Genomic DNA, 15,809 nt, shown 5'->3' with positions numbered 1-15,809 from the left:
ACTTCACTAGGAGCAGACACGTGGTATGAGCCAGCAGACAAAGCCAGCAGAGCTGGCCCCAGTGTCTTTTCTGATGCAAATGGGCTGTGCCATCTATTGGTGGGCTCCCCTAAATAGTTTTGGGTCCAGGCAATATTTGGACTGGTATTTGGGTTCAATTTTGGGTTTTCCCAAATTTTGGCCCCTTCATTTTCTTGGATTGGGAGAGGTTTTGGACAATAATTTGGGATATTTTGGGTTTAGCCTCTTAGATTGGAGATGGCCTTATACTTCATTTTTAAACACTCAACATCTCAAAAAAATCAACCCAAAATGCTGCTTAAATTTCCTCCCAAATCAAACTTAGGTAGAATTTTATTGCTTTCCTAGGAACCATGTAGTTATATCATCGAGAAACTTTGAGGCTTGTTCAATGTTCTCTCGAGCACCATCATTGTAATCATCCATATTTTATATCAACAAACAACTATGTTCATCAGAATTTTCGTTTGAGCACCATCCAATCCACCTTGGTTTCTCACTTAACCTTTGTTTTAGTTAATAATTCAAAGAGGACTTGAGAGATCTTGACAACCGAACTCTTCACCGAACATGGCAATCACACAAGCACTCAACTAGCACTCAACTAGCACAGACGGCACCAATAGCTTCGTTACCCAAGCTAAAAGCCCAACGGCCGAGACCACGTTCCTTACTCAGCAATAATAACTTGGCGAAGTCGGAATCCAAGGTGCTATCCATCATATACTCCACCGAGCTAACTCATTGCTATCAAGGCCAAAAGTGACCGTGATAGCTGGCACGCCTTTGCACAACTCTCGCACCAAAAGGACGACTTTGTTACCATCTTCATACAGCCATCGATTATTTTATTCCAAATAATCCACGTGTTAGGCCAAAAAGGTTTTACGGTCAACATTTAAGTGTTTTTCTCAGTGAGGTAATACATATTGCTTTCTAATAAATAAATAAATAAATATATATATATATATATATATAAAAGTTTTGGGGGTTTCATGATTTTATTTTGTGTTTGTAATAAAATTGGTACCAACAAAGTGCTATCAATGACTCCGAAAATTTTTCGACAAAAAAAAACACCGAAATATTTTTTTGAAATCCAATGACTGCGCTCACATTTTAGTATAAGAAAGGGTGAAATGACCCCTCCATTATATAGCTAACTAATCCATTGACCCAAAAAAATATATAAATTATTATATAAACTCTTGTACAGCAATGATTGGATATGGGGATGGGGAGAAGCCTAATCTCATTATCCTTTCTTAAATCCGTCACACTGTTAAAGTGAACAACCGGTTAAAAAGTTTGTAAAAGGAACAGAAAGAAAAAGAGAGTTTTGAACGTACAGTGGGACAGATTTTAGAGGGGATAATGGGGTTCGGCTCCTCCCCATTTCCAATCTTAGTTGTGGAAGAACTTTCATATCCTTTTATATGTTTTTTGTCAATCAATAGCAAAAATTCTATATAGTGAGGGCCTTATATACGTTTCTTAGATGAGACCATATCTCTTAACCGTTGGATCAAATTGACTAGCATGATCCAACAATTAAGAGATAGAACCTCACCTACGAGCCACGTATAAGGCCCACACTACATAATGACTCTTCAATCAATAGGCAGTTGCATAGTTGGGGAGTCTGTTTGCCCATAGTGGTGGTATGAATCTGGGTTTTTAAAGTTGTGGGCTTATAGCACTTCACCTTCCCACCTCACATTTTGGAACAGAAAAAAGAGAAGAGACTGGCATGCATCGCAACATTCACATGCCTAAATCCTTGTCGTAAGGGATTAAAATTCATGTATTTTGGTAATTCGAAAAGAACTTCCATCTTCAAGAATCCATCATGACAACTAAAAATGTCAATTCGCACGCTGTCATGTTATTTTCATAATATCTTCTGCTTTAAACATGGCATTTTCAATGTGATTTTCATGCACCTCTTCTCTGTTTAAACACACACACAAATGTGTTTTAGTTCTTTTCCTCGTTAGAGTTGACTGGTGGGCAAGATTCTAAAATTGATATATCCAACTAGTATACATTCACATTTCTTTAGGAAATCAGTATAGTTTCCACCATACCTCAAGACAGAGACCTTTTCCAGACATTGACACCATATATATGTATTGCACGCACTGACATATTTACGAGCGAGAAGGGCAGGTACTAACTGCAGAATACTACTCAAGAGTCAGAATCTGGCTCAATTGGGCATGATCCATCATCTACATTGGCAAGCGGGTCGTAGGAGGGTGAACTAGGATCTGTGCATCCTGGTACGAGATTAAGGTTGCAACGATCGCCCTGCAATGACATGACACTCGTTAAATTTAGAAAATAGCTTTAACACTTGGATTATAGGGACAAAGAAACCAGTGAAGTTGAGAATATGAACAATTTGCTTACTCCTTCAACATTCAAATTCCCAATCATAGTGCATCTTGTTACAACAATGCTAGTATCGGGAAAGATTGCTCTTTCACACGCGCCGTCTTTACTCAACTCTTCTGTTAATCCCTGCCATAAATTCATCATCCAGTCATTTTCAGGATGCAGTAAACTAATTGCATTGTCCATTATTGGTGTTAACAAGTAATTCTGATAGCAGATATCACAAGTACTGCACCAATTCTTCTTCTTGATAGTATCAAAATAAAAGTACATCTATCTATTTTTCTAAAATCCTACACACCTGTCAAACCTGTCTTATAGTTTTTGTTTGACCAGCAGCTTCTAACTAGTCAATTATGTATTTCAGAACCACTTGCTCTGCCCAGTTTCCAAGTTTTTCTAAAATCATATTTTTCTTAATGCTTTCAACTTTATTCATTATCCATTTAACCTAGAACTTAGCTTTGAGCAGCATAAAGTAAAAAATTGCAGTCAAGAATTTGAAGCTACAGATAGTAGATTTAAAACTTTGACAGAATGTTTTTACCTCATTAAAGAATTCAATCGGTTTGTTTTTCAAAGCCTTAGGAACTTGAAATTGTAGCCTGTAAGGACCATCCCAATCACCTCCATTTGTAAATGAAAAGATTAAGTTCAGGGCTGCATAATTATAATCCGTCAGTCCATTAGGAAAAACAAAATTATATGGCCAAAAATTGAAAAATGAACTGAAGCAAACGATACTAACCATGCCTGGGAATGCATATTTGAATGGAATATATTGGGGAATCAGCTTTGCCTCGACTTTTACTAAGCATTGCTCTTGGCTCACCACCACACATTATAGGCTGATTAAAACCTCCTGTGAGGACAAGAAAACAACCAAGTCAAGGAAATGCAACTGTGACATTAACACTTCCAAAAGCAGGGCAAATTCAGCTGTTCTTTTAGCAGCAAAAGTAGGACATAACCAATCAATGGGTTACAATAGTGAAATTGTCAGTTAAACATAACAAATTATGAATTATAATGATACATGATTACAATATTCTGGAATTTAGTTTTACAAAAGAAAAACAAAGAGGGTAGGGGAGAGAACATAATGGAGAAACATGAATGAAGTAACTGAAATGTGGGAGGATTTCGAAGCTCCAAAGGCATAGAAGCTGCACAAGGAGCCAAGACATACTCCAAATCGTTTATTTCAGCATTGTTAAAAATCCCTCATGGCTCATAAGTGAAGTCAAGAGGGAACAATAATGCTGGAAGAAAAATAATGGAATTTATAAAGCAGATATGATTACATGACTACCATTTTACTTCACAAGCTTAGCTGTTAGGGAATCAGGGAGGAGCATAATAGAAAAACATGAATGGAATGTGGGAGAATTTCGAAGCTCCAAAGCCCAAAGAAGCAGCATAAGGAGCCAAGACAAAACTCCAAACCATTTATTTGAGCATTGTTACAAATTCTTTTAGAAGGAAAACCAAAACAACTTGTCATGGGTCTATTCTTTTAGACTAGTAGTTCAAAAATTTATGCTGTTTAGGGCATGAGGAGAAGAACATATTAATGAAACATGAATTAAGTAACTGAATTTGGGAGAATTTCGAAGCTCCAAAGCCCATAGAAGCAGCATTAGGAGTCAAGACAAACACCAAATCATTCATTTGAGCATAGTTAAAAATCCCTCATGGCTCTTAAGTGAAGTCAAGAGGGAACATCAATGCTGGAAGGGGAGAAAAAGAATTTGTACAGGAATTAGTAGTTTAGACAACTATTGTAGTCTAAGAGTTTATGCAGCTATGGAGTGATGGCAAAAACATAGTAGAGAAACATGTGTGAACATAAAAACAAGCTATAGACAATCAAATTGGTTTGCACTCGTAAGTGGGCATAAGACATATGAACATGGTGTATGAAAAGTACCATTAAATGCAATCCCAAATTCTTCATTTGGAACAATATTATTCGCAGCTGGGTTGTAGAAAATCCTTAGGTTTTCTCCCTGTCAAAGTTTGTGAATGCTTTTAGTATAAGAGAATGGCAATAACGAAAACCCAAAGGAGTTGTGCACCAGTGCAATACTTACAGCGGTAGGAGGAAGGCCGTTCATGGTTTTCCAATATACAGGTGCCCTCCCAAGTTCAAACATGGCCCATGATGGAAGTATGATCCTGAAATGAGGGAGTTTACAATTTTAAAATGATTACAAATCAGCTTCTCAAGGAGGAGGCAAAGAAATATATTGAAATGCTGGGCCATGATTAATTATTTCAGACACCATGCCCATGTAAAATGCAGATGACATTTCATTTCATCATTCAAACCAAATGGACTGGAAATCCCACAAAGAAAAAGAAAGTCAAGATTTAGCAATAATAAGTAGATGTGGTAATGCAGTTGCAGTAAGGGAAACTTAAAACTCATACTCTTTGGGCTCCTCCACAGGAGTTCCTGCAACTGTTGCTGCAGCAGCACTAACTTTCCCATTGCCCTTGACGACTTGCTTCCTTATCAAAGGACACCTTGGCAATGAAAATCCCTTAAAACTGCTAGCTGCATTAGATTGTAGAGCTGTTAAGAATTTGAAGTCTTAATCTAAAAACATAAATCTTTTGATCTGACAATATGAACAGAAAACATTTATTATTACTTGTGCAGCATAGAAATCAAAATATGAACAGACAATTTTTTTGATCATGCGACAAATCAAACATGTTTGATATTGCAAACAGCTTTCTAGATACTATCAGAAACACCCAGAAAGAAAAGAGAAAAGAAAAATCAGTAAACGATCAAACCTGTTCAAATTTAGTTAAACTCTGTGATGAGATAGGCTTTAGCAGATTGAATTTCTGCATGCCCTGTTGCTCTTCCATTTTATCATAGGAAAGCAACTGGGAGCTGACACCAAGATAAATTTATAGTGGCATCTAATCCTGATGACTTTTTCAAATTTTCAACTTAGATAAAGATGAATTATTATCATTTAAAGGACACGTAAACACCATGCTCAAGGACCCACTTCAAAGAAGCCCTCTCTCTAATTGCCAGCACTCAAAGGTAAAGATAAAACTATTATGAGTAGAAAATCAGCAATTGAAGCTTGTCCACAAATTTCAAACCAATTTTGGTTGTGATTTCCAAAGTCACTTTTTCTTTTTGGTGGCATATTATAGTGCAAGCTACCTAAATTTCTTTCTAGAATCCAAAGTCTGCAAATAAATAAATAAAAAAACCCAACAGTTAGAAGCAGTTCCAGAGACCAATTAAGAAGGAAAAACATACCAAGAGTGTTTGAAACAGGAGGGCTTGCTTTGCTTCTAAAAATGGACGGTGTGGTTGGAAAAGGTTGTGTTGAAGACGCAAAGATTGACGCTTTTATTGCTGCCATGAATCACACTTTCTTGCTTTTCCCCAACTGCCAAGACACACAGCAAGAAGAAAGAGAGAGGGAGAGAGAGAAAGAGAGAGAAAGAGAGTTGTAGCTTAATCCCTCATCAGTTGGGCAAGTGTACAGTGAAGAAGAAGAAAAATAGATACTTGGAGGAGGGAGATAATGACAAATAAGCAGAGGAGCAATCTGAGACACAAATTTTACAGAAATATCCTACCCTTCTAACAAATAAGAACAAATGTTACAAAATTGAAAAGAAATTTTTTTTTGTAAAAATGGGATAAAAAATATCTGGATCTTAAAGACTCTGTCAATCTGAACACAACCCAAAAGCCCAAAAACGCAAACGCCGCCTTATCATATAATCCCTCTTGTCTCTTTCTCTCCCTTTCAGTCCACAATTAAATTCAACAAAATCTAAGAAACATGACTCCACCACAAAGCCACAAACCCTCTGCCCCACCAAAACCTCAACCCCAAAATCTGTAGAGTTTTTTTTTTAATTTTTGCTGGTTTTGTTAAAAACCCAATTGAGTATCAAACCCCAACAAGCCTCCTCCTCCTCCTCCATGGATTTGATCAAATCACCACCGGCCAATCCCAAAACCCACCATTGTTTCCCTCTTCACCACACGTTTAACCGGCCAGAAAGACCCGTTTTGGGGTTCAGGCCATTGCCTCAGAGTTCCAAGGTCCTAAATTTTGTTCATTATGATTCAAAACAATCACAACCCAATAAGTTTTTAACAAGCACAAAGCTTTTCAGCCATTTGCTTACCAATTCTTATAGAACAGTACCAACAATAAGTACCAATGCAGCTTTGTCTGAAGCCACAGAACCAGAGGCAGAGACAGAGCCAGGGAATTATAGGAGAATTCTATTGTCTGATGTGATTGTGAAGAGGCCTAGGAATGTGTTTATGGGGAGAGAATGGAACTTAAGGGATATGGCCACAGCTGGTGTTGTTTTGGCAATGCATTTGCTCAGTCTTTTTGCACCTTTTCAATTCAATTGGGGAGCTTTTTGGGTGGCAGTGGCACTTTATGTTGTGACTGGTCTATTTGGCATCACTCTTTCTTATCATAGGAATCTTTCACACAAGAGTTTCAAGCTCCCCAAGTGGCTTGAATACTTGTTTGCTTATTGTGCAGTTCAAGCACTTCAGGTGGGTGCAATTTGAATTTGATTCTGAGGAAGATGGCTTCTTTTTTTTCTGTTTTTAATTTCATTTTTTCTGAAGTTTTGATGGTTCTGTTCTGTGATTGTTTGTATTTTTGGGTTTGTAGGGGAGCCCAATTGATTGGGTGAGCACACATAGGTACCACCACCAGTTTTGTGATTCAGAGAGAGACCCACATAGCCCAATTGAAGGTTTCTGGGTTAGTCACATTAGTTGGCTCTTTGATACCAATTCTGTGGCTGAAAGGGTATGAAATTCTGTTTCTTTTCTTTTTTTTCCTTTTAATTATATGCAAAACATAAATTTATTCTATCTTCTTCTTCTTTCTAATGAATATTTCATGCTTGAACATTTTCAGTGTGGGGGATCAAATAATGCTGGGGATTTAGAGAAGCAGCCCTTCTATAAGCTCATTCAGAAAACTTACATTGCTCACCCCATTGCTCTTGGAATTCTACTGTATGCAATGGGAGGATTCCCATTCCTTGTGTGGGGAATGGTAAGAATGGCTTTCATTTTTGGCTTTTTCTAAAGCCTTTCTTGTGAGCCTATCAAACAGTCTTAGACATCATCTTGTTGCAAATTAACTATTGCAGGGTGTGAGAATTATATGGGTATACCACATTACTTGGCTCGTTAACTCGGCTTGCCACGTGTGGGGAAAGCAAGCATGGAATACTTGTGACTTGTCCAGGAACAATTGGTACTACTATATCTCTAAACCCTCCAAAAGTTCAAGAAAAAGTTGGATGGGAACTTCACAACATGCCGAGTGGTAAAGTATAATGTCACAATTTTAACCTGACAAAGTTTACCACTCGGTCTATGATAGGGAAGTTCCCACCCAAAATTTCATTTGTAGATGTGTACATTTTCTCAACATAATTTGCTAGAAATTTGTCCATATCAATGTAGGACCTTTTTGTTGTTAATCCACTCAACTTCATGGGTTTGGGCTGACTTCAAGCCCAATTGGGCTTAATTGCTAGTCTAGCTTTGGGAAAGGCTCTCAAATAATATTACAATAATAATGCTATTTGAGAATTTTGTTACAATAATAATAGTATTTGAGAGAATTTTCTTTAAATTTTAGATAGTTTGGACTCTAAAAGAAATGTTACTTTCAGGTGGGTGGCATTATTGGCATTTGGTGAGGGTTGGCACAATAATCACCATGCTTTTGAATATTCAGCTAGACATGGCCTCAATTGGTGGCAGCTTGACATGACTTGGTATGTTGTGAGATTTCTCCAAGCTATTGGATTGGCAACTGATGTGAAGTTACCCACAGAGGCCCACAAACAAAGAATGGCTTTGAACTAAGCAAGCTTGGCCTCGTGAATTTCAAGTAAATCATGGGCGTTTGAGTTTTTTCTTTTCTATGAAAAGGGCCGTTTGAGCATTGACTTGTGTAGTTTTTTTTTTATCCTTTTCTTGATAAGAGATTTGTGTAAGCAACTCCATATATGATATATATACACACAAAATTATGTTGTCATTGAGGAATTTATATATGTGCCGGTTCCATAAAATTTCTCGTATACTATGTATAGGAATCACAAATGATATGAGTGACACATAAGTTGGTATTTCTTGTCGCTATTTCCTTGCCATATGGCACAATTTTAAGTGGCTATGTCAATCAATTTGTCTAACTTCTACCCGAAAAAGAGGGTTTTTAAAACACAAACTCAGACTAAATGGGTTCAAATTTTTTACTATCTCGAGCAATGAGTTTCATCTCTACTATAATATAAAAACACCCTCCTAATAATCCCACCCCATAGCTTTCTGATGAAGTACTCTTTACACACCCCATAGGGTCTAAGGAATTTAGGAATCTTTTGTACTAGCATTCGGAACTTCAAAGCTGAAAGAGTGAAAAAGTTTTAGTAATAAGACAAAAAGGAAGAATGTGTCTTGAATGGATAAAGGCCATAGTAAATAAGCACGGGAGCACAAGAAGCATGGTTATGAAGTCTACGGTTTCATATTATATTTGCAAAAGCACCTAATGTTTTCATGGGTTAGAAAAAAAAAATAATCGCCATGAAAAGTGCTTCCTATAAAGAAGCAATTTTTGTGCCTTACCCAATGGTCTGCTTACGTCAATACACACAAAAATAAAGAGCATGCTTTCTTTCTTTATTTTCTTACATAAATTACATGCATTGTTCCTCTAATCCAATAAGCAAAAGCACCAAAAGTTGTTTAAGAAAAGATTCTTGGGTTTTAATCATTTTGGCTCTACCACATTAGTAGTAAAAGTGATTAATAATTTTGGCATGCTAGTTAGCAGTACAAATTCATATGATACAATATTGGTTGCATAATGATAACTAGTTTTGAAGTGTTATTATCCCAATGTTGTTGTATCTCGAGACTTACATGACCTATAATTAAACAACAACAAATTTGAGAATGATTTTAGGTTCTTTACCTAAAAATAAAGATATAAATCTTCACACACAATAAATAAATGAAAAATATCAACAAGGGTTGGTTGAGTTAGTAAGAATCGTTCTCTTCACTATCAAAGCCCAAATTCGAGTCTCGTTGATGACAATCCCTCTTAAAAGTGAATTGGTGTCCTGCATCCAATTTATCTAAGTAAAAATGGACATGTATCTATGATAGAGTTTGCTTACGTCAAAGCATGCTTTTCACGTGAGCAAGCCGAGGTAGTTATTAACAAAGTAATTAAATAACATGCTTCACATATTAAAATAAAATGAACTATGGTTAAACCCATAATATATGTTAATCTAGATTAGGATGGTTCCTGCACACTTTGTGCAGAGTAAGTAAAAAATATGTCTACCATTTCGAGACACATATAAGATAATTATATTCTCTCTGCATGTTCATGCATTTTGGTCTGCTAATTATTTCATTCAATGATAAAAGCCTTCTGTTTAAAGTTTTAAGAAACTTTTATTAGAAGCGAGACACAGAAGAAAAAAAGGTGAATATTCGAAGCCTCCATAACATTTTCCTGTTTCTTTGCTACGTTTATTTGCTGCATTCAATTTGCTGAATTTAAAACTACTCTTGCAAAAAGAAAATTGGAAGGACATCTCTCTCTCTCTTTCATATATCCTTGCATAAGGGTCATACTAATTGATTTACCAAATTATTCTTTCGGTCATAGACCCCACTATCATTTATTCTCTTTTAAAAACTTTCTGCATCATATGGACCTCATTAGCTTTTTAAAATATAATAAAATAATATGATATTTGACATTTCGAATGAAGTTAAATTTTTTTCAAAGTGTCAAACATAAGCCATCAAATTCAAATTTAACATTTTGAATTTGATATCTCCATTGAAGATGCTCTCAAAGGATCCAAAATTCAAAACCGAAATAACTACCATCGGTCACATAATTATTGGAAAAGTTTTGTAGTGATTAGGGCAATATGTATATAGGTCCAAAGAGCCCTTTGATGAAGTTGGGCCATTATAACTTGAGATTTACAAAGCATTACTCATTATTACCACCTAATGAATAGAAAAGGGATTGGCTACAACTTTAAGAAAAGTCACCACTACTAACTAGCAAAATCAAAATTTAATCCCACCAAAATGAGTGGTTTTCTTCTTCTTTCTCATGCAAATAATAAGTGACACAAATAAAATGGAATAAATTAAGCCTCTAATTTTGTGCTTGTTCATCAGCATCTTCCTTTTGAAAGTCCCTTCTTCATCATGCTTGCTCCTCAAACGAGCAAGCATTGCCCATTTTGCCACGTGTCAACCCCATCCCAGAGTTTGTCACCCCCAGGTTTGTGTGCACAGTGCACTGAGAACCTTGTTTACCGGGGGGGCTAAGCTAGCTCTTTCTTTCAGAGCTCCCATTCCCAAAACCAAAAGTTTCTGCCTTCGCTGCAGAGCAGGCTCTCCAATTCTGGCAGCGGGAAAAGCCCAAAAAGAAAGCAACAACAACCAGCCAACATTTTCTCGATCAAAAAAGATAAAATATGTCAAAAATGGAAAAAGGGTTGCTTTAATTTCCACTTATTTTTATTCTTTTTTATATGGGAGTGTGTGTGTGTGGAATGGAATATGGAGTGAGTGACTGACAAGTAACCCGGTGCAGGCAGTTGTCGGCTGGGAGTGAGGCTTCACCGCCGCACCAACCTGCCACAACAGACAGCACGCGGGCTCACTGGCTACGGGGACAGCAGGTCACCACCTCCCTCTCTCACTCTCAGTCTCATTTAATTTAATTTAAATTGGGTTTAGGTTGTTAAACTGAGTTGAGTTGAGTTGGAGAAAAACTCTCATGCAAATTCCCGGCCAGTAACGCAATGACATGTAGAATAATTTTTCAACATATTATTATGTTATTAATCCGAGATGACAAAATAGTATTATCCTGTTATGGGTAAGTTGAGTTGGAGGCCTGTGGTTTGTAGGCTGGTCCGGTTGATACCCCACATTCGCCTCGGTATGTTCCGCATTGCACGCTCTGAAACTATTCAAATCTTTCTTAAGAATTTTGGGTTTGAATATAGGCAAAGATTAATTACTTTATTAAACAATTTGTTTAATTAATTTTATAGGCAAAGAGTGGGGTCCAATTGGATCACTACTTGCTTTAAATCCCAGGTGGGCTTTCCCGCTTATATATATATAGATGAAGTGAAAGAGCACAAACACAACAAAACCCTTAAACCCTGAAGCTGCTGGTGAGGCAAAGCAAAATCTGATCTCAATATTTTGTTGCTCATTTTTATTGTTTGTTCAGCCAAGACGGGTCTGCCAGTGTGGATGTTGGGGTTGGGTGTTGATCGGTTGCGAGCCGACATGAATCGGTTGCTCGCAATGCTCTTTCACCAGGTGGGTTCTTGTTCTCTTCATCTTCAACATTTCATTGGAGCTTAATTATTATATTTGTATGATTAATCAAAATTAATTGTATAAATTAAAAATAGTTCATGTTCTTGTTTGTAAAGGGAGTTTTGGATGAGCAATTCTTGCAGCTTCAACAGCTCCAAGATGAGAGCTCCCCAAACTTTGTTTCTGAAGTTGTTAACATCTACTTTCATGAGTCTGAGAAGCTCTTAAGAAATCTCAGAGAATTATTGTGAGTCTCTCTCTCTCTCTCTCTCTCTCTCTCTCTCTTCATTTTGATTAATTTTGGTTAATTTTGGTTGATGGGTCGGTGATATGAACATTGAATTGAATTGATCAGGATGGATAGAGAGTTCTCGGACTACAAGAAAATGGGGACACATTTGAATCAGTTTATGGGAAGCAGCTCAAGCATTGGAGCCAAGAGAATCAGAAACGTCTGCGTTGCTTTTCGCGCTGCTTCTGAACACAACAACCGTGCTGGGTCAGTCAGTCAGTCACCCTTCACCTTTTTCTCTTCCTTTAATTTAATAACCCACGACGCGTATGTATTATCTCTCTACGAGATTATACAAATAACAATAACAGTACGTAGGCATGTTGTTTATGGTGTTTGATATTAATTCTCATATGGGGTTTTGTTCATGTACGTTTTTCAGGTGCCTGAGAGCTTTGGAGGTGCTAGAACATGAATATTGCTACCTCAAGAACAAATTGCATGAATTATTCCAAGTAATTACAATTAAACTAGTAATTATTCCTTCATTTATGATCATCATATATCTCTATCTATCTCAATCTCAAGCTTTGATTATTTTTGTATGGCATTGGCATTGCAGATAGAGCAGCAACGAGTCTTGGCAGCTGGGGTTAGGTACCCGATGCAGAACAATTAAAGCAATTGCCATAAAACCCAGTACGGCCATCTTGCTAATTTGCTTCAGGTTTTCACTCAAAACCAAGCTAATTTGACCCCACCACCACTGAAACAGTAGCAGCAGATAGTAGAAAATTAGATCGTCGAGAATATGCATGGCTAATTATGTCACTGCCATCCACCGACCAGCCTTTTATTGTAGAGTCATTCTTTTTCAGTCATTAAGATTCCCTACGTCCTCCTGCCTGGTTGTAAACTTTGAATGAAATTGATTTGTACTATGCATGCACGCATGCCCAGGGACGGACCCAGGATTCTTAGCTCGTAGGGTCATAGTGTAAAAGTTCAAATTTTTTTTAAAGATTAAAATAACATTGAAAATGAAACTATAGTACATTGATTCATAATTCATGTAAAAAACAACATTACAAATTACAATTGGCCACGACGAGGTTTCATATTTTGAAAACGTAGCATTATAGCTTCATTTTCAATACAATCAAAAACATCCTTCTCAACGTAAACAAGTAAACTATCACTCAACCATTGATCTCCCATTTTGTTCCGAAGTGGACCTTTGATAATATTCATGACTGAAAATGCCCTCTCGACTGAAGCAGTAGCAACCGGTAAAACTAGAGCCAATGTAATAAGCAAATATACATAATTGAATGCTAGATGCATCCTTGTCTCCACCATTTTTTTTGCAAGATCACCAATCCCTTGCAAGTCAGAGAAATCACTACTCGAACGCACATAATGAATATAAAGCTCAAGTTGATCTTCAAGTGCCAAAAGATCCCCATCCGAAAAGTCTTGAGAATAAAATTGAGCAAGACGAAGTAGCTTTTGTTTATCAAAAGCTTCAAATGAATCATTCGGACTCAAACATGCCAAACAAATAAGCAACTCAGTATTTACCTCATTAAAACGATCATCTAACTCCGTAAGTTGCTCATCAATGACATAAATAAAGAGCTCCACACGATAATGATGACGATTTGTCTTTATTGGAGCATTACGCCTTGACCTCCCTGGAAGTAGGAATGCCTCATCCATGTTAGGAACATCAATATGATATTTGTCACAAAATGAAGACACCTCTTCAACCAATGCATCAAACCCATTATTCCTCATCCAATGTAGCCTTTCCTTGCATGATTTCACCAAAGCCATTGCATTCACAATTTCTTGATCTTTCTTTTGCAATGCTTGTGACACATCATTTGTGAGTCCCAATATAGCTTTCATTAAGAATAAGTGAAACACAAACTGAAAAGTAAGCATTTCCCTTTGAATCTTATGAGCAAAGCAATGAACATAGTATGCACAAGGTTGTTCTCTCAAAATCTTTGTTTTAAGGCCATTCAACTCACCTCTCATATTGCTAGCTCCATCATAACCTTGTCCTCGTAACTTGGAAAAGCTCAAACCATTAGAAGAAAAGAATATGTCAATGGCATCCTTTAGTGAACTTGAAGTGGTGTCGGTAACATGTTGAACCCCAGATATTACTTTGTGGGAAAGAATGACCTCTAGGTTGACAAGGTCCTTTTTGTAGATATGCTCTTCGAACCTCATCTCTAATATTAGTATCATACTCAATCATACGAATTCTTAGTCCCGGGTCTGCTTGAAGATTAGCCAAAACCTCATCTAATTCATTTTGTCTTGAACTTGAAGTTCTTGAACTACCCACACTATCCGAACTACCCAATGATGACTTTCTCTTAAAAAATCTTTCCATAATTCTACATAAATTCATCAAAATAATAACTAAAATCAATTAAAGAGAACAACAAATTTATACCAATTAACCACAAAAAATTCAACAATATCATATCCAATAAATCAAAACAAGGCTTATTATCACAAAAGGTCCCTAAGGTTTAGGAAACTATCAGATTGCATCCTTAATGTTTTTTTGTGTCATTAGTGGTCCTCAAGGTTAGTATGTGTAATCACAAATGGTCCATGCCGTTAGGTTCCGTCAAAAACTCCGTTAGTTTGCTGATGTGGCATATATATATATATCACAAAACATCCCTGAGGTTTACACATCTATCACAAATGGTCCTTGCAAATTTTTTTAATTTTTTTCATTTAAAATTCATAAAATTTTGGTTTTCTTTTTTAAATCTTATGAATTTTAAATTATTTTAAAATATACATTGTATTTTAAATACACATGACACTATATTATTTTAGATGTGGGCTCCACATATATGTCACATCAACAAACTAATGGAGTTTTTAAAAATTAATTTAAAATTCATAAAATTTAAAAATGAAAAAAATCAAGGGTTTAGGGTTTATAAATGGTCCTCAAGGTTAAAATCCTTATATAAATGGTTTTTTCATTTTTAAATTTTATGAATTTTAGATTATTTTTAAAAAAAAACTTCATTAGTTTGTTGGTGTGGCATATATGTGGAGCCCTCATCTTCAAAAATATAGTATCATATGTATTTAAAATACAATATATATTTTTAAATATTATAAAAAACAAAAATAAAATTTTATGAATTTTAAATTAAAAAATTAAAAAAAATTGCAGGGACCATTTGTGATAGATGTGTTAACCTCAGGGATGTTTTGTGATATGTATATATGCCACGTCAGCAAACTAACGGAGTTTTTGACGGAACCTAACGGCAATGACCATTTGTGATCACACATACTAACCTTGAGGACCATAAGTGACACAAAAAAACATTAAGGATGCAATCTGATAGTTTCGTAAACCTTAGGGACCTTTTGTGATAATAAGCCATCAAAACAATATAATACAATCATAAATTCAATTTAAGTAATTTAGGTTTAGAGTTAGAATTTACCTTGAATTGTGAGGTGGTGGAAGCGGAGGCAAGCCTTTGGAAGCGGCGGCAATGGAGGAGTTGGGGCTTAAAGGCTTGATGGGGGAGAGGGTTAAAGGTTTGTGGGAGGTGGAGATTGGGGATTTAGGTTTGAGGTTTAGGAAATGGGGGGTTTTGGAGCTCTGAGGGTATGTCTGGTCGAAGAGGGTCTGTTATACAATCTGTTTTTTTTTTTTTTTTCAAAGACCTGGACCAA

At 36.4% G+C, this 15,809-nt stretch overlaps 4 protein-coding genes across 4 annotated transcripts; 2 read left to right on the top strand and 2 right to left on the bottom strand.

The window, feature by feature from the left end:
- Positions 1-1,871: 1,871 nt before the first annotated feature.
- Positions 1,872-5,963, bottom strand: PIFI (post-illumination chlorophyll fluorescence increase). Its single transcript, XM_021975648.2, has 8 exons — positions 5,711-5,963; positions 4,852-4,978; positions 4,512-4,596; positions 4,349-4,427; positions 3,167-3,280; positions 2,966-3,078; positions 2,434-2,544; positions 1,872-2,331 (listed from the first exon to the last, which is right to left on the bottom strand). The coding sequence occupies exons 1-8, from the start codon at positions 5,814-5,816 to the stop codon at positions 2,212-2,214; spliced, it is 855 nt and encodes a 284-aa protein (XP_021831340.2). The 5' UTR covers positions 5,817-5,963; the 3' UTR covers positions 1,872-2,211.
- A 220-nt stretch (positions 5,964-6,183) lies between these two features.
- On the top strand, positions 6,184-8,498 carry LOC110771357 (palmitoyl-monogalactosyldiacylglycerol delta-7 desaturase, chloroplastic-like). Its single transcript, XM_021975647.2, has 5 exons — positions 6,184-6,985; positions 7,107-7,247; positions 7,359-7,499; positions 7,597-7,703; positions 8,128-8,498. Exons 1-5 carry the CDS (start codon positions 6,389-6,391, stop codon positions 8,321-8,323), a joined length of 1,182 nt encoding a protein of 393 aa, XP_021831339.1. The 5' UTR covers positions 6,184-6,388; the 3' UTR covers positions 8,324-8,498.
- A 3,207-nt stretch (positions 8,499-11,705) lies between these two features.
- Positions 11,706-12,969, top strand: HP6 (histidine phosphotransfer protein 6). Its single transcript, XM_021975652.2, has 5 exons — positions 11,706-11,845; positions 11,962-12,092; positions 12,201-12,344; positions 12,520-12,592; positions 12,700-12,969. Exons 1-5 carry the CDS (start codon positions 11,777-11,779, stop codon positions 12,754-12,756), a joined length of 474 nt encoding a protein of 157 aa, XP_021831344.1. The 5' UTR covers positions 11,706-11,776; the 3' UTR covers positions 12,757-12,969.
- A 200-nt stretch (positions 12,970-13,169) lies between these two features.
- On the bottom strand, positions 13,170-14,318 carry LOC148295533 (uncharacterized). Its single transcript, XM_088250509.1, has one exon. The coding sequence runs from the start codon at positions 14,316-14,318 to the stop codon at positions 13,170-13,172; it is 1,149 nt and encodes a 382-aa protein (XP_088106635.1).
- Positions 14,319-15,809: the final 1,491 nt, after the last annotated feature.

The sequence above is a fragment of the Prunus avium genome, chromosome 3 (assembly GCF_965620075.1).
Source record: "Prunus avium chromosome 3, drPruAviu1.hap1.1, whole genome shotgun sequence".
NCBI classification, from domain to species: domain Eukaryota; kingdom Viridiplantae; phylum Streptophyta; class Magnoliopsida; order Rosales; family Rosaceae; genus Prunus; species Prunus avium.
The sequence above is the reverse complement of the archived record's forward strand: the minus strand, read 5'-3'. Positions and strand labels throughout refer to the sequence as shown.

Coding starts and splice junctions, on each gene's coding strand:
- LOC148295533 (XM_088250509.1), bottom strand. CDS start 14,318: ATGAGGTTCGAAGAGCATATCTACAAAAAGGACCTTGTCAACCTAGAG.
- PIFI (XM_021975648.2), bottom strand. CDS start 5,816: ATGGCAGCAATAAAAGCGTCAATCTTTGCGTCTTCAACACAACCTTTT. Junction 4,597..4,851: donor CCTGTGGAGGAGCCCAAAGA/GTATGAGTTTTA, acceptor CCCTCATTTCAG/GATCATACTTCCATCATGGG. Junction 3,281..4,348: donor ATTTGGGATTGCATTTAATG/GTACTTTTCATA, acceptor TTGTCCTCACAG/GAGGTTTTAATCAGCCTATA.
- LOC110771357 (XM_021975647.2), top strand. CDS start 6,389: ATGGATTTGATCAAATCACCACCGGCCAATCCCAAAACCCACCATTGT. Junction 7,248..7,358: donor CCAATTCTGTGGCTGAAAGG/GTATGAAATTCT, acceptor GAACATTTTCAG/TGTGGGGGATCAAATAATGC. Junction 7,500..7,596: donor CATTCCTTGTGTGGGGAATG/GTAAGAATGGCT, acceptor TAACTATTGCAG/GGTGTGAGAATTATATGGGT.
- HP6 (XM_021975652.2), top strand. CDS start 11,777: ATGTTGGGGTTGGGTGTTGATCGGTTGCGAGCCGACATGAATCGGTTG. Junction 11,846..11,961: donor TCGCAATGCTCTTTCACCAG/GTGGGTTCTTGT, acceptor TTGTTTGTAAAG/GGAGTTTTGGATGAGCAATT. Junction 12,593..12,699: donor AATTGCATGAATTATTCCAA/GTAATTACAATT, acceptor TTGGCATTGCAG/ATAGAGCAGCAACGAGTCTT.